General features: G+C 40.3%; 1 protein-coding gene across 6 annotated transcripts in view; it reads right to left on the bottom strand.

Annotated features, from left to right (window-relative positions):
• Stau2 (staufen double-stranded RNA binding protein 2) overlaps positions 1–25,293 on the bottom strand; it is a 275,907-nt gene that overhangs the window by 146,275 nt on the left and 104,339 nt on the right. For all 6 annotated transcript variants that reach the window (XM_036177469.1, XM_036177472.1, XM_036177473.1 and 3 more), the window contains 5 exons: positions 24,179–24,338; positions 22,884–22,991; positions 19,793–20,005; positions 11,995–12,132; positions 4,934–5,065 (listed from right to left, as the gene is read on the bottom strand). In XM_036177469.1, coding sequence (XP_036033362.1) covers positions 4,934–5,065; positions 11,995–12,132; positions 19,793–20,005; positions 22,884–22,991; positions 24,179–24,338 — 751 coding nt within the window. The remainder of the gene's footprint in view (positions 1–4,933; positions 5,066–11,994; positions 12,133–19,792; positions 20,006–22,883; positions 22,992–24,178; positions 24,339–25,293) is intronic.

The following is a 25,293-nucleotide window of genomic DNA, read 5'->3' as shown; positions in this document are numbered from 1 at the left end:
ACTCTGAACCTGATAGAAGAGAAAGTAGGAAGTACTCTTGAACTCATTGGCACCAGAGATCACTTTCTAAATATAACACCAGTAGCACAGACACTGAGAGAAACAATCAATGGGACCTGTTGAAACTGAGAAGCTTTTGGAGAGCAAAGGACATGGTCAACAAGATAAAGTGACAGCCTACAGAATGGGAAAAGGTCTTCACCAACCCCACATCTGACAGAGGCTGATATCCAGAATATATAAAGAACTCAAGAAATTAGACATCAAAATGCCCAACAGTCCAATTAAGAAATGGGCTATAGAACTAAACAGAGAATTCTCAACAGAGGAAGTTCAAATGGCTGAAAGACATTTAAGGAATTGCTCAACATCCCTAATTATCCAGGAAATGCAAATCAAAACGACTCTGAGATACCACCTTACACCTGTCAGAGTGGCTAAGATCAAAAACACAGAAGACAGCTTATGCTGGAGAGGATGTGGAGCAAGGGGAACTCTCCTCCACTGCTGGTGGGAATGCAAGCTTGTACAGCCACTTTGGAAATCAATATGGTGCTTCCTTAGAAAATTGGGAATCCATTTCCCCTAAGACCCAGCTGTAGCACTCTTGGGCATATACCCAAGGAGTGCTCAATCATACCACAAGGTCATTTGCTCAGCTATGTTCATATCAGCATTGTTTGTAATAGCCAGAACCTGGAAACAACCTAGATGCTCTTCAACTGAAGAATGGATAAAGAAAATATGGTACATATACACAATGGAGTACTACTCAGCAGAGAAAAACAATGACATAATGAGGTTTGCAGGCAAATGGATGGATCTAGAAAAAATCATCCTGAGTGAGGTAACCCAGACTCAGAAGGACAAACATGGTATGTACTCACTCATAGGAGGATATTAGATGTAAAACAAAGATGACTAGACTGCTACATAACTCCAGGAAAGCTACCTAGAAAATGGGACCCTAGGAAAGACACAGGGATCACCCAATGACAGAGAAATGGATGAGATCTACATGAACAACCTGGACAACAGTGGGAGTAATGAAGGGCAAGGTTTGAGGGAAAGAAAGCTTAGGGGAGCAGGAGATCCCAGCTGGATCAAGAACAGAAAGGGAGAACAAGGAATAACAGACCATGATAAATGAAGACCACATGAGAACAGGAACAGGCAGAGTGCTGGAGAGGTCCCCTGAAATCTACAATGATACATCCTCTGCAGACTGCTGGCAATGGTCGAGAGAAAGCCTGATCTGACCTAGTCAGGTGATCAGATGGCCAAACACCCTAACAGTCGAGCTGGAACTCTCATCCAATAATTGATGGAAGTGGATGCAGAGATCCTTAGCCAGGCCCGAGGTGGAGCTCCAGGTGTCCAATAGTTGAGAAAGAGGAGGGACTGTAAGAGCGTGAATTGTTGAGACCAAGATTAGAAAAAGCACAGGGACAAATAGCCAAACGAATGGAATCACATGAATTATGAACCAAAGGCTGTGGAACCCCCAGCTGGATCAGGCCCTCTGGATAAGTGAGACAATTGAATAGCTTGAACTGTTTGGGAGGCATCCAGGCTGTGGGACTGGGACCTGTCCTTAGTGCATGAACTGGCTGTTTGGAACCTTGGGCTGCTTACACAGGGACACTTGGCTCAGCCTGGAAGGAGGGGACTGGACCTGCCTGTTCTCAATCCACAAGGTTTAAATGAATCCCCAGGGGAGTCCTTGCCCTGGAGGAGATGGGAATGGAGGGGAGGAGGAGGGCGGATGGGGGGAGGACAGGGGAACCCATGGCTGATGTGTTTAAAAAAAAAAAAAAAAAGCTGAATGGCCAACAGCGAGGCACTGGGGAGACAAGCGGGACTGGCAGGCAGAGAGAATAAATAGAGGAATCGGTGCTGAAGAGGAGAGAAGAGAGATAAAAGAACGAGGGAGAAAGGGAGGGAGATGCCAAGGCCAGCCAGGCAGTCACCAGACACACAGAGAAAGCAGGAAAGCAGGTCATACAGAATGAAAGAAAAGTAAAAAGGCCCAAGACAAAACGAAGATGAAGAGAAACAGTTAGGTTATAAGAGATAGTGGGAAAAGCATAAGATAAGGCCAAGCATTCATAATCAATAATAAGTCTCCTTGTCATGATTTGGGAGCTGGTTGGTGACCCAAAAGAAAGCCTGCTACAAGATCACTGCTGTAACCTTTGACTACAAAATTCTAATACAATCTTTGCAAAACAGAAATGACTGTCCAAAAAGTAGTCCAACAGTATTAACCACCAACAATTCTAACATTTAAGACAAGATATATTGGGTAATGAGATAATTGTTTTGTATGAATATAGATGACCTCATTATATCTCATAAAATCTGATGTGGTGTTATTACCATTTTGTCTTCTAAAGATACAAGCCAAAGTGTGTGAAGTCACACACCTAATAGGCAGTTTTCCTAAGTCAAGAAAAAGAGAGCAACTATACTTTAAGGTGTTTTTTGTTGTTGTTTTGTTTTTTGTTTTTTTCTTTTCTTTTGTAATTGTTGTTTTTGTTTTATTTTTTGTGAAGCACCAGATATTGAAGCACTGAATACAGTACAGGGCCTTATGCACATGAGAGGCAAGCATTCTAACCACTGGGCTACATCGATGGTCCACTAATAGCTTTTTATGTATGAAAGAATTAGAATCCAATGAAAAGGGACTATGAATATGATGAATGTGTGTGAACTGTGCAACTAAGTAAGGAAGGAAAGGCCAAGATGAACAGCAGAGTTGGAAGAAGAACGGCCTAGGAATGGAGAAAGGGCTCGATGGCTAGCCACCGCTGCTCTCCCAGAAGAACGCTGGTCAAAAGCTGGTACTACACTACACACTCCTCCCTCCCATCCGACCGCTCTTCCGACTACCGCCTGGCTGCACAGGCCGCTCTCTAGCTCCTTCTGCAGGTGTTCTTTCCTTCTGTGTCCACCGTGCGTATTCTCTATACTTGAATCTTAACAAATACATGTACAAAATATCCCTGGATCTTCCTCTCTGTGTCCACCACCAGTTTCTTTGCCCAGATCCTCCACAGCTGAACAACTAACTCCACTTGTCCCTTGACTGCCCTCCCTACTTTCAGCCTCTCAGCTCAAGTCCACTCTCCATACTTCTCAGAGAATTACTTTTTAAGAACATAACTAGATTAAGCTTCCGTCTTAAATGAACAATTCTTTAAGCCCTTTTCCATCCAAACAGTGACTGACCGACCTCCCTCTCTCTTTGTAATATGATCAAAACACCTCATCCCAACACTTAATGCTGAGTTCCTTGAGAGTAAAGACTAGTTTCAGTCCACTTGTTATCTTTAGTTTTAAGTGTCTGGCATTTAGTAGGTGTGAGTGTGAGGGTTAGTTTCATATGTCAAGTTGTCTGAGCCAGAGTTCAGGTATTTGGCAAAACATTAGTCGATGTATTTCTGAGAATGTTTGGGATGAGATGTTCATTTAAATTGGTGGCCTTCGAAATATGGAGGGCCACATGCAATCACTTGATGGTGTCAACAAAACAAAAGGCTGATTTCCCTCAGAAGGAATTCTCCAGCAGACTGTATGGAATGAAGTGGAACTGCTTCCCAAGCCTCCAGCCTGCTAGGCCTTCCCATAGGGCACAGACGCACGTACACACGCACATGCATGTGTCCACATGCACACATCCTGCTGGTTCTGTTTCTCTGGAGAACACTTGCTAATATAGGAAGTATGCAAAAAATAAATTAAAAGGCTTCTCAAGGGAAATACTGTTTTGTTTTTCACTTAACTTACAAATAAATGTCTCTACAGTGGCTTATTTTGACATATTTCTGTAAGTACTCATTGGTTTTAAGTCAATATAAATGTGCTAAATTAAAACAACATATACGTAATCTAAGATCTAGTGAGATGCAAACATGTTATGTTTTGCATTACAAATACTTTTTAAAGGAGAGAAAGCATTGACTAGCCAGGCTTAGTAAAACAAAACAACAACAGAATTGAAAGCTCTATCACATAAACAATGAATTTTTAATCACTGAAATGAATCACAGTGGCTTTAAGAAAAGCACAGCTGAACGTCCTTCAGAAGATGTCTTGTTTCTCCTTCTAAGCTTAAGGAGTGTCCCTACAGAAACTAAGGCAAGCCCTCACCAAAACAGAGTCCTGTGAGAAAGACCTGCTCAAAGGGAGAATACTTTTAGAAAGCTAACAGTAAACCTGCTTGGTTGTAAATGTTATTTACAATAATAACAAAATGCATAAACAAAATGCTTAATAGAAATCATTTCTACCTAAGTGTAGATAACAAAATAGTAATAAAAATGAAAAGTAATTCAATTCTCTGCACCTTATCTGCTATGCCCTGAATTCAGGCCTCTCTCCAACACAGGCAGGTGCTAATGATGTCATTAGAGGCTGCCAAAGAAATAGGGGACTGTGAACATGTCTTTGGGAGAAAAAGCAAACACTCTCTCAGTTTACCTTTGAATTGAAAATAAACAGAAAATAAACAAATAAAACTAGATTATAGAAAACCTATCTAATATAATCACTGCCCTAAGGACTAAGCCAACATTTTTATTTCCAATGGTTCCAGCTGTATTCCCCAAACAAAGACTAACAGCTCCTGCTCTTAAAGGGCACAAATACAGACAAAAGTAAGTGACAAGCAAACAGGAAAACTTAGACAATATTATACAGCTATGAACTATCATACAAAAATGTTAGGATTTCTAATCCTAGACTTACTATTGCTAACACTACATCTTCCCCGTACCGTGGATGGTATTTTCTAGCAGCAAAATCTCACATAGAACATTGCCTCATAAAAATTAAAATTCAAGTCAACTTTGAAAGTAGATGAGATCAGAATATGTTAGTCCCTTAGTGTTCGGACAGGAGGCACACATACATTCATGTCCATTCTTACCTTGTCGAGCTGATCCTGGAGGCTAGTGGATGCTTTATAGCCAAGCTGTAACAGCATTGCTTCTGCAGCATTTTTTTTGGCTATCTTTTTATTAGGTCCTGTTCCAGTAGCAACTTCATTGCCCACCTTGACCTGCAGAGGTTAAAGAAATTAATTAGTTGTATTAGCAAACAGGAAGTCTTTACATTATAAAGCAATGCATAAGACTTAAAAAAAAAGTTAGTCCAAAATAAAATAGAAAGATAAAATCTCACTCATGTAAATTTTAATATATAAGTGAAACTACACATGGAAATTCTGGTGGTTATCTCAGGATGACATTCTTCTAGGACTTTTACTTTGTCATACATTTCTGTATTGTTTGAATTTTTAAACCTTACTCATTTAAGCAAATAAAAAAGAAAGTTTACATCAACAATGTTTGTTCTAACTACATTTTGTACTCTTCATTTCCAGTAAGAAACTGAGAAAGTGGAAATTCATGTTGGTGTCATTTAAACTAATGTCCAAAGTTTATATGAGTTTATATTAGGGCTGGAGACACTGCTCAGTGGTAGAATATTTGCCCAATATATACAGGGTCCTAGGTTCAATATCCAACATGGAAACATATCATATTAAACAGTTCCTAAAGGAAATTAATGTAAGGCTGAGTATAATACTGTGGTACAGAAAAAGACTTCCAAATGAATCTAGGAGCTAAGAAATTCAACTTTCTGATTTCCCCTCTGAAGAAGATGCTGTACATTATTTAACAAATCCCTGACCTTCAAGCTTCTCATCAATACAGCAGGAATACCAACAACTATGTCTCAGTGTTGCTTTGGAAATTAAGAGAATCTATGTCATTCATAGCTGCTTAGTGAACAGCAAACTGCCCATTACCTTTTGTAAGCAATTTAAACAGAATGTGTGCAAACACACACACACACACACACACACACACACACACACACACACACACACATTTAAATATATGTGAGCCATCTTATACACACATTTTCTGAGTTAAGCAAGATTGTTTTAGAGAGGCATGTACTAAGAGAAGTAAAATCATAAAAATTAAATTGAAAAGTTTAGCTATAAGGAGGAATTTACAAAATGACATTAAAATATTGCTGCTCTTACAGAGGATTCAGGTTAGGTTCACCAACACCCAACATGGCGGCCCACAACTATAACATCCCAGGGATGTGGTGCCCTCTTCTGGCCTCTGCAGGCAAAACACATTATACATACAAAATACAAATTACAAATAAATCTTTAAAAGAGAAAATACTAATAAAGAGAACCATGTGTAATGCTTATAAGTTACAGGAAACAGTGATACAGTTATTCATGTGTCGATCCATCTATAAATTCACTGAATTCCTATCAAAATCTCACGTGTATTTCACACAAGTTGACAAGCTCGTCTCTACAGCAGAGCAGAGTGCTAAGAACAGGCATGGCTCTGTGGAAATAGGGAGGCACAGCACCTCTTTGCTCATCTGAATTTTTATATAACTACCATAAGAAAAGGGCAGAGAAATTTGAGTTTATTAAATTACTTTTACTCTTAAAAAGATACTACTAGATAGGTATAAAGCAAAGAACAATCAGACTACAACCTACAGAACCAGGGAGGCTTCATAGCAGGGGGATCCTAGGATGACTGTGGCTTATAATAAGTTTTGGTTTTACTAATCACTGGGCAAGCCTCAGTGAAACATTTCACTATTAGAATAAGAATTTGTACTGTATCAAGCTGATAATAGAAAAAAAAAATTTGCAAAAAGGGTTACTCAGGACAGGGCTGGGGTCTTATTATTATTAATCATAATAATATAGTTAAATATAAAACAGTTAATGTAGTTTGATAATTAATATTATTAATAATAAATGGCTTGTTTTCGTGATTACAGAAAGAAAGAAAGAAAGAAAGAAAGAAAGAAAGAAAGAAAGAAAGAAAGAAGGGAGGGAGGGAGGGAGGGAGGGAGGGAGGGAGGGAGGGAGGAAGGAAAGAAGGAAAGAAGAGAGAGAAGACCCAGCTTCATTAGAGACTGATGGGGGAGGGTGCCATCCACTGTGGGTGGTGTCACCCCTAAGCTGGTGGTCCTGGGTTCTATAAGAAAGCAGGCTGAGCAGCCAATGAGGAATGAGCCAGCAAGCAGCACTCCTCCATGGCCTCTGCATCAGCTCCTGCCTCCAGGTTCCTGCCCTGTTTGAGCTCCTGTCCTGACTTCCTTCAATGATGAACAGTGATTTGGAAGCATAAGCCAAATAAACCCTTCCCCACCCCCTCCAAAAAAAAAGAAAAAGAAAAAATGGAAAGGAGGGAGTCTATGGCTCAGTGTTAGTTAAGCACTGGCTACATGTGAGGACCTGCATTCGGACCCCAAAGAACCTACAAAGGGTGTGCACACAGGGTATGGTGACTCTCCCAGGACCCCAGCCTTGAGCAGAAGGCCAAGAAGGTATTCCCAGAGCAAACTGGGCAATGAAGAGCCACAGAAGCAAATTCTGGGTTTAACTGGGAGACCCTGCCTTATTGAGTAAGGTAGAAGAGAGAGTGAGGATGCATCCTGACATCAACCTCAGATCTATATACACACAAATGCCCTCCCCTCCTCCTCCTCCTCCTCCTCCTCCTCCTCCTCCTCCTCCTCCTCCTCCTTCTCTCTCTCTCTCTCTCTCTCTCTCTCTCTCTCTCTCTCTCCTCTCTCTGCGTGTGTGTGTGTGTGTGTGTGTGTGTGTGTGTGTGTGTGTGTGTGTAACCTCCTGCTCCCCCCCACATACATGAAAAAGTAAAATTATAACACAGGAAAATATGAAATGGCTCCTATGTGGGGGCTTCCTTCAGAATTGATCCCTATGAACTCACGTTCTTAAAAGCTACTAGAAAGTAAACAAGAGACCCCAACACATAATCCATGTCTGATAAATTAGGTTATGTTATCAGATGTCACTTTGCTTAAAATAAAAATATTTTAAAAAATAAAGCTCCATGGGTGAGGGCCTAGGAGGAAGAAAAGGAGGGGAAACTGGTTGAGATGTAAAATAAACAAACATATAAATAAATTTATTTAAAATAAAATAAAAGAGGGCATGATAAAAAAAATAAAATAAAACTCCAACAGCTTCATGCCACAAAGTGTCACTGACAATCAGAGTAGAGTTTCCAGGTGGAAAGTGTGGTCATTTTACTTCGATTTTGTGGGACTGGCTCTTGTCTAAAACCCTAATAGCAGTTGTTCTTCCTAATCTAGAACATATAGATTCCCGTCTGGCTTCCACAGGTGAGTATACTTAGCTATTTATATTTTCAGTTTTATTTAAGCTACAATTTCCATCACTACTTTTAAGCTTTGTAAATCAATCACTTTTAAGAAACAGGATTAACAACACTAAGGCAACAAATTAGAAACTTAAACATAAATATGCAAACGATATAGTATAGGAATGTACTCCCAAGGAATTTTAGTAGACAGCCTAAATGACCATTGTAGCGCATGAAACTACAAATGTATTCACTGCAGAACTGCTGTAAAACTATCACATATGTAGTGCACATGTGTAAAGTGTGTAGAAACAGGTCACTGCTGCTCTCCCGAGTGAGAAGGTCCAGCTGATGCCGGTTGGCAGCCTTCTGTGGATGGACTGGGAAGCAGGGACACTCACGCAGTTCCTTGAAGCAGCATGAACTCAGTCCCTGCCCTATCCGTGTTGGCCTGACCCTGACCTCAACACAGCCCTAAGGAAGCCGTGTTCTCACCCTCAGCTAGTCCCTTCTAATACCTGCTGTTTTCTCGGGCTTGGCCTGTTCCCCAGACTCACCAGCCCTTACTCTGTTCTGGAACAATTGTTGGTGAGAAGATAGGCCAGCTGCGTCAAAAGCCTCCTCCGCTTCTCTGGGGGTCAAAAGGCTCACCAGGGTAAACAGAAACTTTCATCTGCTTTCACACGCTACACACACCTCACTGGACGTCTTTCCAGTTTCCCTGCTCCAGCCCCACATCTCATCTCTGCAGGCCTGCTGCCTTTACAGCCAGGCTCCTGCCTCTGGACTTGACTGCAATGCTAGTCCTGCCCTGGCACCAACTGTTCATGTGTTTGCCAGCTTTCCACCTGACCTATCCCGATCTTTTCTAAAGACTTTGTTCCTTCCTAGCAGGTATTTCCCAGACTCACTGTCCCTCCTCACCCAGCTGTCTGTAAGTTAATTCAGTACTCTGAGCTGTTATACCAGAGTAATCCAGTGCTGAAAGGCCACACTGCCGAGTGACCCCCATTCTTTGCTACCAGACACAAGGGTCACTCAAAGAGCCTCTTGATTATAAAAGTAAAAATGCACACGAGTTATCTTCCTACAGACCTCACAGATGGTATAAGATTACAAATAAGATTCTACATTAAAATATTAGTGCCTGAGCAAAGCAGCTCTCTACTATGCTGCAGATATAAGATGGTCAGATTTTTGTCTTTAATCATTTATATGAGCTGAACCCTCAACAATAACTAAGAAATAAAAAGTTCAGAAATAGCATTGAAAAATTCATTGTCTTTCACTGAGACTGATGAAATCTGCTTTATATATTTTTAATAACTTGGAGATCTTAGTGAAAAAAGTGTAAAGTTAGTATGATTCATGATAATACAGTATATTCACATGTAATTTGTTTATTATTTTCTGTTTGAAAATTAAAACCTCTCTCCAAAACAAATGAAAAGAGTTTTTATTCCTCAGATTCATCAGCCCTTGTATACAACAAGAAATTTAGTCTGAAAAGCTACACATGGTGGCATATGTCTGAAATCCAGAGGACAAGGAGTTCAAAGTCACCCTTGGCTACATAGTGAGTTCAGGGCCAGCTTAGGCTACATGAGTCTCTGTTACAACAATACTCCTACTCTCAAGGAGTAAATTTGCTTTGGAACTAACTATCCCAATAATGTCATCAAAACTTTCTTTTCTTATTCAGTAATCAACACAAGTAACTTGTATTCATTTTGTAACATACAAACTCAGTTTGGGGAGGTATAATAGATAAAAATGAGCACATTATTTCCAGATATCTTTCTTCTACATTCAATTATACCATGGCAATCCTGTTTAATGAGTGATACAAAAGCCTTTCCTTTAATAAGGTTGTTATAATATTGTGGTGACTCTACTGGAGCGTCTAGGGTGAGGGCGACATGATCTGAATCCAGAGGGAAAGCATGTAGAAGCATAGCCCATTGTCCCTGTTTGACTGAATGTGTATGACTACCACAAAATGGGAGCTAGCTAAAGATACTCTGACCTCCTCTCTCAAAGCGGGTATTCAATACATTCCCTGGAAAAGGAGCTGTAACACAACTCAAGCAGGTTATATCCAAATATGTGTCTGTAGTTTCAACCTTTGGTATTTACAAAACAGACCTTTGAGTTCTAAGAATGTAACAGCCAAAACAATTAATACATTCTACTTAGCGAAAACGCTAGGGCAGCCTCTGAGTCCTAATGATACCTAGACACCGTGCGTTTACGAACTACAGGAATATTCCTAACTTTGAACTTGAGGTTTCCAGCAGTCTGACAGGAAAGCAACAACTACATAGTAAATGTTTATTATTACATATTATATTATTAAATATAATAATATATTATTATTATTATTATTATTATTATATATTTACCCAGTATTTATTAATACTTGGTATCATATACATACAGAAGTACAAAACTTAGCTATGTGTGGGTAATTAATTAATACAAGGTCCCATATTTGGATGTTGAAATATCTGATATATAGTTAACACTTAGTAAATAGTTGCTGATTTTATCTGTATTGTATGAAAGGTAAGATCCTTGAGTTTGACCATTAAGCTTCTCTCACAACAGAAAAAGTTTACATTCAAACACAGTAAAGAAAATTTAAGTACACACTGGTTATTAGATTATTATAATGAATATTACTGTAAGAAAAAAAATTATAATTTTCAGAGCAATGCATTAGGTTAAGTCTAAAACAACAAGATTAGAAGAAGTTAGCTTTAAAATTTCTATAAAGGCATAAAGAAATCAAGAGGAAAGTGAGAAGTCAGAGCAGAATCCAGTGTGGATCAGTAAAGATCTTACTTGCTGTATAGGTTCCAGGATACTATTTTCTTCCCACCTTTCAATATCCTTTTAAAGATTTATTTCATTTTGAAGTGTGTGTATGTGTGTGTGCACGTGCATCTGTACTTGTCTCTGTGTACATATATGACTACAAGTGTAGGTGCTCAAAGAGGCCAAGGGTGTCTGAGAACCCCCACCCCCGGAGCTGGAGTTAGAGGCAGTCATGAACTACCTGTTCGATGTTATGAGCTATCTGATGGAGTGTTAGAGCTGAACTTGGGTCCTGCAAGAGGAGTACACACTCTTATCCCCTTAGCCATTTCACCAGCCTGGATATGTTTCTTAATAAAAAATCAGAACCAAGGTTGCTCCAGTGTATGGCTTGAACTGGCAATCACAGAAGGGTCTGGTCAGGCTTGAAAAGAACAAGGCAATTTGGGTATTTGACCTCACTCCCTAGCTCATACCGAGCAACCAGTCTTCAAGTTTCTTGGCTGCAAAATAGTTAGATCTCTCCCTCAGTCCCCACCATGGTCAGCTGGCCGGGCCAGACGTTCCAATTTTCCAGAGAGCTCCATAACCTTATGCCCTTGGCCCGTTTCCATCCCCTACATTGACCCTTATTATTTTGTTTCTAATGCCCTTTGTCTCCAAACATAACAGTTAGTCACCCTGGCTATAAAATGCAACATGAAAAGTTAAAAGACAGACATTAAATGATAAACTGTGGTAAATAACCCACGTGAACTCACAGGCCCTTCCAAATCTCATGCTGTCTATCTAACATGTCCTTGACACCACCAGCAAGGTTCCAAGTTGATAGGTGAGCCTAAAAAGAATGAATACACTACAGTGTAAACATAGTTGCACATCCTTCCAAGGCCCAGCCTGACCTCACCACATCACTGCGCCACCCTGGGAACTCCTCAGTTTTTTCATTGAGCTCACAAACATTTACTATGAAGGCTGAAAATACCTGCATCACAAACTCTCGACGTCGAGGCATTCCTCGTTCTGAAAGCAAAACGTAATCAGGCTCCTTCTCCTTTCTGGCCTGTTGGATTTGGGCCAGGCGGCTGATGGGATTCATTCCTTGGCCATACTCAGGTCCAGCCTAAAAAAATAATTTAGGAAAAATTTCAGCATCTTGATTGCAAAACTTATTAGACCATGGAAAAGGCAGTGGTTCTCCATTGCATCCCTAGCCCACCAAAACTGACTGGAAGGGACACATCAGAATCATTGAGAAGATTTGCCACAGAACTTTGTAAAATGGACCCAACATTTAGGCTTCTGTGAGAATGGGGTCCAGAGATAATAGAGATAAGCTGGATTGCTTATGCTTTAAAACTGGGTGATCTCTTCTGGGTGCGAGGGTCACTCACAAATATCAATAGAAAAAAGACCAGGACAGGGTAAGACATGAACTGTGAGCAGATACTTGCAACATGTAACTAAAAAACATGGATCCAGGCTCCAAAACATACTTTCAGGAACTCCTAAAAAAAAAAAAAAAAAATTAAGGGCTGGAGAGATGGCTCAGGGGTTAAGAACACTGGCTGCTCTTCCAGAGGTCCCAAGTTCAATTCCCAGCAACCACATGGTGGCTCACAACCATCTGTAATGAGATCTGGTGCCCTCTTCTGGCCTGTAGGGACACATGCAGGCAGAATACTGTATACATAATAAATGCATCTTTTAAAAAAATTAAGAAGATAGGTAAAAAGTGATGAACTGATGTATCAAAGAATGAAAATGGAAAGAAAGACCAATCAACTTCATTAGAACTTGGCAAATGCATATTAAAACCATGGTAAAGTTGAATATAACCCATCTGCTTGGGAAACTTGAGAAGTACAACAGCCCCAACAGGTAAAAGGTGTGCTGGATAGTTTGATGTCAACTGACGCCAGCTATGGGCATCTGAGAGGAGGAACCTCAATAGAGAAAATGCCTCCATAACGTCTGGCCGTAGGCAGGAGTGATTGATGTGTGAGGGCCTCGCCTATTGTGGCTCGTGGTCCTTGATTTTGTAAGAAAGCAGCTGGAGCAAGCCAAGATGAACAAGCAGTAAGCAGCACCTGTCCATGGCCTCTGCATCAGCTCCTGCCTCCAGGTTCCTGGCCTGCCTGAGTCCTGTCCTGACGTCCTTTGGTGATGACAGTGTGTGGAAGCAGAAGCTGAAGAAGCCCTTGCCTCCCGAGTCGCTTTTGACCATGGTGTTTCATCCCAGCAACAGCAACCCTAACCACGACAGAGAGGAGCGAAGGAGAAGCAGCAGACAGCAGGAGAGCAGAAGGCAGCAGCTTCCTATGTTGCCAGGCTGGCCTTGAACTCCTGAACTAAACACAGTCCTGAGGAGCCCAAACTATAAAGGACATTGTTACCTGACTGACAAGAAGCACAGCAGGAGGGATGGCAAGCACCAGAGAAATGTTTAGGTGAGGGGTCAACAGGATCTGATGATTTACTGGTCACAAGGATAAAAAGAAATCTCAGTGTCAGATGGTGGGTCTGCCAGCCACTAGATGGAGCAAGATTTACTGTGGAACATGATAAACTGGGGACAATGAATCTGAGGTGCCTGTGAAGTGCTAAGCAACAATGTGGAGCACATGGTATAGAACACAGAAGCACACTTGGGAATCACTTCTCTAAAGGCTGAACTGAGCCACTAGGTGTAACGGAGAGTAAAAGACTGCAAACCTCAGACCAGTGAGGTGGCTCAATGGGTAAGGTACCTACTGCACAAGCTGGATGCCCTGAGTTTGGTCACCAGAACCCACAGCGGGGGAAAGAAAGAATGGAATCCTCCAAGTTGTCCTCTGCCCTCCACATACGTGCACACACAAACACAAAATAAGTAAGCCTTTTAAAAAGACGTAAACCTCACAAGTGCACTTGTTAGGCTGGACATGAGAAAGCAATGGAGATGGTTAGCTGTTGATGAAGTCTACCACATGCAGAAACTACAGGTCAAGTAAGTTATAAAGGGTCACTTACAAAGTGTAAGTGACCAGACTAAAGAAATGGGGAGGGGTCAAATAAAAAAGGAGGGAAAGGTAAAATAACAGTAAGCCTGTCTAAAAGGTTGTATGGAATCATACTATTAACTACAACAAAAACTGTGATAAATGTAAGTCTGTGTATAAATGGAATTTTCACATGCGGGCTGACAACGTTCCTTCCACAAGCCAAAGCTAATAAAATCCCAACACCAGGCATGAGAAGCCCTCTTCGGAGTTGGTGGTCAGGGTTGTCAGAGATGCCCCAAATGACACAGTATAGTGCTACTGCCCTCGGCTGCCAACCAGAGGGGGAAGGGAAGTCCCTATTGCTGAAACACCATGCATTGCAGACACAGGGTTCAGAGGCTCTTTGGCTGGATCTGACCTAAAAGCCTCCTCCAAGGCCTAGCTTTCATGGGACCAGAAGGCACCATGCGAGCTTCCAGAGGGTGACAACCAACAGTCCTACCCAGCTATGATGCCTATGGATCACATCAAATACCAGCATGGCACAATAACTTTAAGGATGTAGTGGTGGCTCACATACCTTGGAGGTAACCAATAGCTCTCTAACTGGACTTCAGACCTCTCAACAAGAGAGAGCTCATGCCTGGTCCTGGAAACCTTGTCAGCTACCCAGGGTTAGGGAGGTCATGGATCTTTGAGAGCAACCACTTCACTATCTGTTGCATCTCAGGTTCTTCTAAGGACGCCTCTGTGTCCCAAAGAAACAACCACTGATATAGATTTTAGTGACAATGAGCCATACACATTAATAAAACAGGTAAAGATGGGAATCTGAGAACATTGTTAGTGGCTTGATTTCTTTCTTGATTGAGATTACTATGCCCATGACAGTTAAGTTATTTATAGTTATCAAGTCTAGATTATCCTAAATACCAGTAAGGTGTCCTTATAAAAACTAGGTCCAGAAAATTTATCTCCAATGTTGGAAAGCCTCCTTTGAAATCTTATCTTAAAGAAGACATATTAAAAACAGATAAGAACCCAAAGAGATCATCTGATAAACTGTACATGTTAAGAGGGTGACTCCATAAACCATCTTTAAATCCAAAAGAAGTTCACAATTAACCAGTTTCCAATCGACACTTGTGGTAGTATTGTGTTCCCTAAAATATTGAGCACCCTAATAAACTTATCTGAGGTCAAAGAACACAACAGTCACTAGATACAGAGGCTAGAAAATTCGGCACTCACACCTTTAATTCTAGCATTCCAGAGGCAGAAATCCCTCTGATCTCTGTGAGTTCAAAGCCACATTGGAAACAGTCAGGCATGGTGACACATGCCTTTAATCCCAAGAAGTGAGACTTTAATCCCAGGGAATGATGGCAGAAAGATATATAAGGCGTGAAGACCAGAAACTAGAAGCATTTGGCTGGTTAAGTTTTTAGGCATCTGAATAGCAGTTCGGCTGAGATCCATTCTGGATGAGGACACAGAGGCTTCCAGTCTGAGGAAACAGGATCAGCTGAGGAACTGGCGAGGTGAGGTAGCTGTGGCTTGTTCTGCTTCTCTGATCTCCCAGCATTCACCCTAATACCTGGCCTCAGGTTTGTTTTTATTAATAAGACCTTCTAACGATTCGTGCTACAGACACTGTAGGTAGAAATAACTCAATCTGAAACCTGACTCTGGGGTGGAAACTTGTGTTCCTCAAACACAAATGGCCTCCCCTGTATGACAGCATGATACATCACAGAAACATGAGGAATAATGAGACAATGTGATGGTTTTTATTATTTTAAGTAAAATGAAGGTAATTCATCACAGATCTTCTTTACTTCTGAACAAAAGGAGTCATACATCCCACATGAGTAAAATATATAAAGACATGAGGAAAGTAATAAAAACTCAAGATAATATTCCAAATAAATCTATTTATTGGCCTACAATATAATTATATTTAAAATTATCTAGATTTCAGCTCATTATAAGAACTTCCTTTCTCAAAAAAAGCAGCCTACATTTCAGAAAATCTCCAGATTTTCTTTTACATAAGACAGATATAGCACAAGTAATTCCAAGTGTGATGTACGCAAGGAAGAATGCAGGGTGGTTATGCAGTCTAGAGTAAGAGGCTCAGAGAACATTCCAGACTAACATGCTTATAAATATATTAAAGGCACTGTTTCCCCTATCCCTAGAATCTGGAAGATAACTTTTTGACAACTGTTTTTCAGTGGCTATAGCTAACACAGAAATTATATTTATATATCATTTTAGAAGTGTATGTATCTTTATCTAGCTTAACAACTTAATATTCTTAGTTTATTACAACTGACCTGAGTTTAATGGATACTGTGATCAATCTTATGTGACCATTTTGATATAAAGCACTGTTCTTCTGTCACAGAAAAGCTAGAGACTATATTAGGGAATTTTTTGATAGATCATGTGACTAGACAGCACCAAATAATACACCATCTTAATATTTGAGTAATTATTATATCAGTAACTTAAAAATATTTCATAATTACTAATGCATTCTGTGCAGTGCTTCAGCACAGACAATCTTATGAAGCAAGAACAAGTATTATCCACACTTGATTAGAAACATGACACAATTGCTTAGGCCAGGAAGTCACACTCAAAATGGATTGCAAAGGCTGCACTCACAGCAGCTACGCCCTGCTCTCTGCCGGGTGCACCCAGAACCACCGTGGCTCATGGTCAGTGGGTCCATATGCCAGGTGTTTATCCCACTTATCTCTACCTTACACAACACAAAGAATGCTAGTTCAGGGAATGCACACCTTACATTTTCTTCTAAGTAAAACAAACTTGGTTTTCATTAAAAAAAAAAAAAAAGAACAGGTAGTTACTTATTTTTGTATAGTGTATGTATTTTCAAATAAAGCAGATACAAAAAGGTGAAAACCCTGTAAGAATATACAAAGCACACCCCTGCACAATTCAAACAACAGAAACTCATCAATGATTATGAATTATCTGTAGTCCTTGATTCAAATATGCATGTGCCTGTGTGTGACAAGTGAGCAGAGTTAGGAACTGAAATAGTAGCAATCTGAGGCTCTCTCTAGCAGCAGAGAACTTCAGTTCACGCCTGTCATCTACACTGAGCATTTGACACCATCTGTCTGTACTAAATGCTATGGTCACTCTCAACTCAACTCTGCCCCCCCCCTTTTTTTTTAGCTTTTTAATGTAATAAAATATGACCCAATAAAAGAGTTGGTTACAACACCTTGAAAAGCTGTCTGTTTGGCATTCTTTCTTGGCAAGGTTGGGGAATGAATGGAAACAAAACAAATGCATTATCTTGGAGGTTGACCCTGAGGAGTAAGCATGGCAAAGCACACACAGCATGGGTCGGAGTCAATTTTCCCATGATGCTTCTGTCATCCCTGCTGCATTATTACACAATTACTGTCCTGTCCTGTTACAGTTCATGACCTCGGAAGAAGTGACACTGTAGCAGTGCTAGCCATGCTGCTGCTGCTGCTGCTGCTGCTGCTGCTGCTGCTGCTGCTGCTGAACACGGCATCAGAGCAGTTCCAGCTACTCCACAAGATGGCCAGACAGAAACGAGCAAATTTTCTGAGCATGCTTTGTAAAGCCTTACTTAGAAAATGAGGAACAGTGGCTGGGAGATGGCTCAGAAGAGAAAACACTTGCTGCCCATTGTTGTGGGATACTCTTTTACACGGTGTTAAGTTGTGTCGCTGTGACTGGCTTAAAAAAGAGCTGAAGGGTCATTAGCTAGGCAGGAAGAGGTTAAGTGGGACTTCTGGGGACAGAGAGCGCTGTGAAGAAGAAAGGCAGAGTCACCAGCCAGATGTTGAGGAAGCAGTTTGGGCACTACAGAGTAAAGGTAACTGAGCCATGTAAAAGAATGTAGATTAAAAGATAAGGTTAATTTAAGTTATAAGAGCTAATGGGACAAGCCTAAGCTAAGGCCAAGCTTTCATAATTAATAATAAGATTCCTGTGGTGATATTTTATTTGGGCACCCCAATAAAGCTTCTCTGGGGATCAGAGGAAAAAGCCAGCCACTACAGTAAACATAGACGTCAGGCAGTGGTAGCACACGCCTTTAATCCTAGCATTCGGGAGGCAGGGATCCATCTAGATCTCAGTGGGAACAAAGGTAGGTGTGGTAGAACACACCTTTAATCCCAGTGCTAGTTAACCATAGAGGTCTGGAGATCTGGACAGACAGACGGAAGTGATAGAGCTGGGCAGAAAAAGGAAGTGATGAAGCTAGGCAGAAAGAGGAAGTAAGATGGCAGGGCCCGGAAAGGTATATAGGCGTGAGCATAGAGGAAGCAGCTCTCTCTGGAGGCTGAGGAGTTGGCAAGGTGAGGTTGGCTGTGGCTTGTTCTATCCCTCTAATCTCTTCAGTTTTCACCACAATATCTGGTTCCAGGGTTGGTGGGGTTTTTTTCTATTAATAAGATCATTTAGCAATTCGTGTTATAATCTCCATATCATTTTTTGTGAGCTGGCAGCCCCAAAAGAAAAATCTGTTTACAGTCCATGTATCAGAACCACAGTGGTCCCTGGCCCACACAAAAATACCTAGTGGCGTGGTAGCCTGCCTATAATCCCAGTATGTAATGACAGAGATTGGGTATTCCCCAAAGCAGGATGGCTAGCTGAATTGGTGAACTCTGGGTTTAACTGAGAGTCTCTGCCTCAAAAAATAAATGGAGAATGATCAAGGAAGATACCCAATGTTGACCTCAGGCCTGGACACACACACACACACACACACACACACACACACACGCACGCACGCACACACACGCACACACGCACACACACACACACGCACACGCGCGCACACACGTGCACACACACAAAAAATAAAATAAAATGAGGGCTAATGTCATCTACTTTACATGGTCATGATGAGAATTATACTAAAGGGGACACAAATGGATGCTAGAAACAAAAATACATAAAGGAATAAAATTATCATTAATTTGCCAGGTGGCACACGCCTGTAATCCCAGCACTCGGGAGGCAGAGGCAGGTGATCTCTGTGAGTTTGAGGCCAGCCTGGTCTACAGAGAGAGATCCAGGACAGCCTCCAAAGCTACAGAGAAACCCTGTCTCAAAAAACAAACAAACAAAAAATTATCATTAATTTATCATCACATGTTCAACATCTTGATTTAGAACAGGATACAAGAAAGAAAAGTGTGGGGGTAGAAGGAAGGAGAGACAGAGGGGGACAGAAAGGAGGGAGAAGAAAGATTGAAGTCCGTCGTGGTCCCCCCCCCCCACCCCCACCCCCACCCCACCCCCACCCCCACCCCGCACTGGTTCAGGGATCTGTCTTAAGAAACCTGTATCAACAGCCTATAGCAGTATACTATGGTCACATGTCACTTAATGATGAAGATGCATTCTGAGAAAATGTCATTACATGATTTTTGTTTTTATGTAAACATCACAGTGTACTTATACAAACCTAGATGATATAGTCTTCTACACACTTAGGCTGTGTGGTGTAACTGTTCCTAGGCTATAAACCTTTATGGCTTATTACTAGAAACTTAAGGCAACTCTAACTCAGTGGTGTTCATAATATTTAAACTATATAAATACATGTAAACATAGACAAGTATAATAAAAATGCTATAATTTTCCTGCTCCATTATGATTGTATAGGAAAAAAACCATACATGTGATCTATTTTGACCAAAAATACCATATTGTGGCCCATCACTCTAGTAATTAAGTAAAAGAAATGGGTATTCACAAGTATATGCTTACCTTTACTATTGTTTTAGGACGTTTTTTAAAAAACAGTTTTGGCTTCTCTACCACAGGAAGAGGTGGGAGTTTTTTAAGCTCCTGTAAGACAGTGGTTGCTGCGCGCTTCTTGGACAGTTTTTTACTATTTCCCTCTCCTTCTGCAGAAAATTCTCCCACTGAAACCCGGGTAACAAAACTCTTCATATGTGGTGGTCCGCTTTCTTTAATAACCTATTAAATGCAAGCAGAACATCAATCAACACAGCGGCATTTGTGTTTAACAGCATGAATCTTTCTTAATAGTCTCTCCAACTAATCTGAAGAAACATTTGAAAATTACAGCATCTCTTTAAGATAGCTATTCTAAAGTCTGATATCAGCAATGTTCTTGTAAAAGATTTCTGATTCTTAATTTACCAAAGGTGAAAGAAATCTTCACAAGCATGTCATTTACACTCAATTATGGATCCCCATATCTTACAGAACACAAAGCTAACAGAGTGGAAATAACATCATAACAGATATATCTAGTGTTGTCCTCTATAAGGGTAAAACACCAAAGGTCAAAAATAATGTCTTATCATTCAGAAAATGAAGTCTTATCATACAATGGCCCACTTATAGTACCACATATATGATTATGATTCTATAATGTCATAATGGAGCAGAAAGATTGTATAGCATTTTAGTTTACATATATTTAAATATTTCAAACACCATTGATTTATGAAGCATCCTCCTGTGGTAGACTTTCAAAAACAGAAAAATGATGAAAATTAACCTCCTGTTAGAGACCTCAAACACTATTTTCATAAGGGGATTTAAACTCTTGGGAATTCTGGTGATATAGTCTGAGATGGTACACTGATAGACCATAAAAATGTGTAGGTTTTCAATGTAAAGAATTATGGAACTTTGAACTAGGAATCTTCCTGAACTATTCAATATGTTCTTACATTTAAACTATACCACCTTGTAGAGGGGAGATGGATGTCAAGTGCTAAATACTCAAAATCCCAGTTTCCTTTAAAGTTCTGACCTAAGGAACATACAGTATTTGGTTTACCACTTAATTGGAATTTGATCTTCTAGTCTTGGAATCCAATTAGGAAAAGGAATTACAAACAACATGGTATCTTAATAACCTGACATTAGTAAAATAAGGAATTAGTTGTAAGTATACTTTCCAAGTAACTTAAGTTTACTAATTTAGACACCAACTGCTCATTTTTTACCATTCTGCTATACATGCTTATTAATTATAAAAGTAGTTTACTGGGCTAGGGAGATGGCCTAGTTAGTAAGGCTGCCTGCTGTGCAAGCATGAGGACCCGAGTTTGGATCTCTAGCATCCATGTAAAAAACCAGGCACTGCAGCATACATCTGTAAATCTAACACTGAGTGACGCGGACACAGGCAAATCTCTGGCACTCACTGGCCAGCCAGACAAGCCGACCTCTGGTTTCAGTGAGAGATCTTTGCCCAAAAATTAAGGTAGAAGAAGGTCCCTGGCTCATTTCAGAGTTTTGGCTCCACCCTATTCCTCTGTCCTAAAAGGCATAGAATGATTTATGCTATGTCAACCTCTAGTTTGAGAACATGGGTGTATGTGCACACACACAGGCATCACACATATAGAAAAATGACTTACTGACTCAATGGGGATACTGGATGTTTAACCTTTTATTGCTCACATTAGACCATCAGTGTGTGAACATCAATACTCTATGCCATAAAATAGAGATGTGCAAAGGACTTCTATGACTTATAAAATTGCCTTTCAATTCATTTTAGTCTTTAAAAGACCCCACACTCCAATGAGTTTTGGGTATGTGTTGAACACTTTTAGTCGGCTTCACAAGTTTTCCAGTGATTTTGTGTTGGAATCAGTCTATTGTGGAGGCCCAAATTACTCAAGGTCAGAAAATCTAAGCTTGCTTTACCCAGCAGGGTTGCATAAGGGGATGATTTGACCAAGGGCGTGGTTACCAGGTGTTTGGAAGGGTCTACACTTGGATGTATCTAGCAAGGGGGAGGTCTTTTGCCCCATCCCTTGACATTGTTACAAAAAGCCCTTTTGAATAGAGTTCTAGGCCTTTGGGTATTGACCCAGGTACTCCCAAAGCTGTCCTGTGTTTCTGTCTTTCTTCTCGTTGGCTAGGCCTATCATTCTATCTGATATTTTGTTATCCTTCTCTCCTCAAGAGTACCCAGAGTAAAGTGGGGGCAGGTCCCCACAGTCTGTCAAGTACTTCTTCCTAATATTGCTACTGTCAACCTGCTACAGGCCAAGAAGCCAGGTAATATGATTTGTCAGAGTTGTGTTCCAGAAGAAAGAAGTTTCTCAGTCCAGTGCTCCCATCAATAAACGCAATACAGGAGTTCCCCAGAAGGTAAATGCTCTAAAACCTGAAGAATTCTCTCCACAGTTTGAGCTTATTTCCTCATTCCTGCCTACTTTCCAAACATGAGCTTCAAAGTTAGTCATTTCTTAAATGGAAGGCATTATAAAATTATGTTTAAGGTTTTCTCTTTTTAAAAATTTCATACACTTTTATAAATGTTTAGTTTGTACATATTTCATTGTAAAAATCTATATCATTTCTCTTTAGTGATTTGTCAGTTGATGTTAAGACATATTCTGGAACTAGTTTAGTCCTAGAGTTTTATGTATTTAGCATGTGCAAGGTCCTAGGTATGATTTCCCTAGCAACTCCCCCAAAACAGGTCAAACATGTTTTGAACTCCATAAAATTAAAAGGAATTGGATATCAGCATAGGATCACTAAACACTAACTTGACCCCTACCTTGAATTAAATAGGATTAACAAATTAATGATAAATAAAACACCAAACTCTATAGATTAACAGAAATTGTGATCAGAAAACAAATTTTATGGTCAAAACTTAAAAGTCATATATAAAAGATAGGCTAGTACAGAAAAGACAAGAATATCCGCAATATTCATAACATTACAATAATTTCTATTTCTCTGGGGCATAAATCATTTCATGGTAATGGATCTCAACACAAGAAGCATGTGAGTTCCTGAAACAATCTAGGACTTCATTGAACTTGTTTAAATAATCACAGAAAGGCACACGTACCTCAAAACTGACAGGCATATTTCTCTTCAGAGCGATTTCAAACACTAAGCTTATCTCAGACTTATTTGCGTCTTTGTCGTCATCCATCTCTTTTCCTGATTCACCGTTCTGAGTCACAGGAAAACAAAACAAAACACAGGGTAACAATGGAGCTAGACATCACACCAGCCTTCAGATTCTTCTGCAATTAGGTGGGTCTAGCTCCAGTTTGAAATAGCAGACATGGGAACACACACAGTGGACTCTCCCGGAATGATCACGAGTCAAGGCTACGCTGAGGTTGAAAGTCTTCTCCCAACCATACATCCTTTAGACCCAATTTTTTTTACTATAGAGCTGCACACCTGCCTCACTACCCAACTGTTGCTCTACCAGGGGCTTCCACAATAGACAGAGTACAGGATGCAAACCAAGAAATGGAAACTGTGTCTGGACTAGCTAGCATCATTCACTTATTCACTTACATAATATATAGTTCTAGAGGGTCTCATCTGGGCTGAACAAAGTGTGTGTGAGATAAGGGAATAAAGGGACAACAATTCTTGCTATCAGGAAGTTCACAATCTAATAAAAAATGGTTAACCATTGCCATGAACAGTTGTACCAGCAGAGAAACATGTATGCCCACCATTATAAGAAATTTCAAAGAAAGAAGACTACCATGTTTAGAGAAAGGATAATCTAGGAAGCTAAACTATAATGTCTGAATAACTAAGCAGAAAAGAATAAAACACTAGCTGTACTATAGGAAATGTCTGAACTAGAGATATTATTGAAGTCAATGGAGAAAGTAGATGAAACCATAAAATTACCCAAGAACAGTCTTAGCATTCTAATTTACAAACTAAAGTAGAACTCCCAAATCTCAAACAATCTCCTCTACATCCGCTGACCTCAGGCTGGGGACATGGCTCACCTGGGAGAGTGCCTGTCACTAAAGCACAAGGCCTACATTCAATTCCCTGTACTGCCAGCATTTCTTGTGGCCTTGGCCTACCTTCCTTGATCTCAGGTCAACATAATGCAATCTCTGCCCAATACAAGGCCCATTAAATGTAAGGAAAATGCACGTTACCTTCCATCTTTGTACACACGTGCCTAAATCCCAGTGAACTGGGGTCTTCCCGAAGGGATGTATGAGTTTAGTATAGTGACAGGCATGCGAGAGCAAACTATCACGGTCCTTTCCTAGCTGAACAGATTATTTCTTTTATTGCACAATTAGTTTATTTGTCTGCTCAGTAGCCACCTGGGAAGGCACAGGGATGAGAATGCCACACTCAGCAGAAGCACACCTGGGGAGACTTTTCTGGAATAGGTTCATTCTGCAGAGCTTGAAGGGCTTTCATGGCAGCATTGTGTCTGGCAGCTTGGCGAGTCTTCCCTTCACCAAAGAATTCATTATTTCCTACAGTCAACTGAACATAAAAAATCTTGGGCATTGGGCAATGATACCTATAAAAAGAAAACACAAGCATTAGTTGCTGTGGAATATTTTTATTCTAAAGTGTTACATTTGTTTATGCTGTGGAACATTTGTTTTAATGATGCAAAGATGTGTTGCTTTCTTTTATGCTGCAATTGTTTAACTCTGTGAAGCTGTTACTGTGCCTGTCTAAAACACGTGATGGTCTAATAAATAGCTGAATGGCCAACAGCAAGATAGGAGAAAGGATAGATGGGGCTGGCAGGCAGAGAGAATAAATAGAAGAGGGAAAAGAGGGATTGGGAAGCAAGAGAGGATCAAGGAAAAGAAAAGAAGGGGTCAGCCACCCAGCCACCCAGCCAGACATGGAATAAAGAGGAAAGAAAAGATATACAGAAATAGAGAGAGGCAAAAGGTAGATGGGATAATTTAAGTTAAGAAAATCTGGCAAGAAACAAGCCAAGCTAAGGTCAGGCATTCATAAGAAAGAATAAAACTCCATGTGGTTTATTTGGGAGCTGGGTGGTGGGCCCGCAAGGAGCCCAAAGAGCCAAAGAGTAAAAGAGAAAAGAAATAACAACCACAGTTAGTGGCAGCTCAATATGAATCTCTAACCACAATAACCATAAGATTACTTCACCCAAAATGTTAGCAACTATGGGACGTACTGCATATTCTCTTACTAACTCGAATACAATCTCAACCTCATGAATCTATTTCTAAGGTAAAATGTGAGTCCATATATCTATACAAATAGTGTACATTTACTTCCATGAAAAATGTAACATTAAATAGAAATGAATGCAATAAAATTATCTAACTGTACTGCAGAAGATTTTCTAGTGAAGTTTTAGTTAGTTTTCATAGACAAGAATGGAATAGTTTGCCACTGAGAACAGGCAGACATTGCAGAAGTTGGAGACAGGTGAGCACATTTAGGTGGCTGCATGCACACTGCTGGGCTTATAATGGCGTACTAGAGCT

This window comes from Onychomys torridus, chromosome 2 (assembly GCF_903995425.1).
Source record: "Onychomys torridus chromosome 2, mOncTor1.1, whole genome shotgun sequence".
Lineage (NCBI taxonomy): Eukaryota > Metazoa > Chordata > Mammalia > Rodentia > Cricetidae > Onychomys > Onychomys torridus.
The sequence above is the reverse complement of the archived record's forward strand: the minus strand, read 5'-3'. Positions and strand labels throughout refer to the sequence as shown.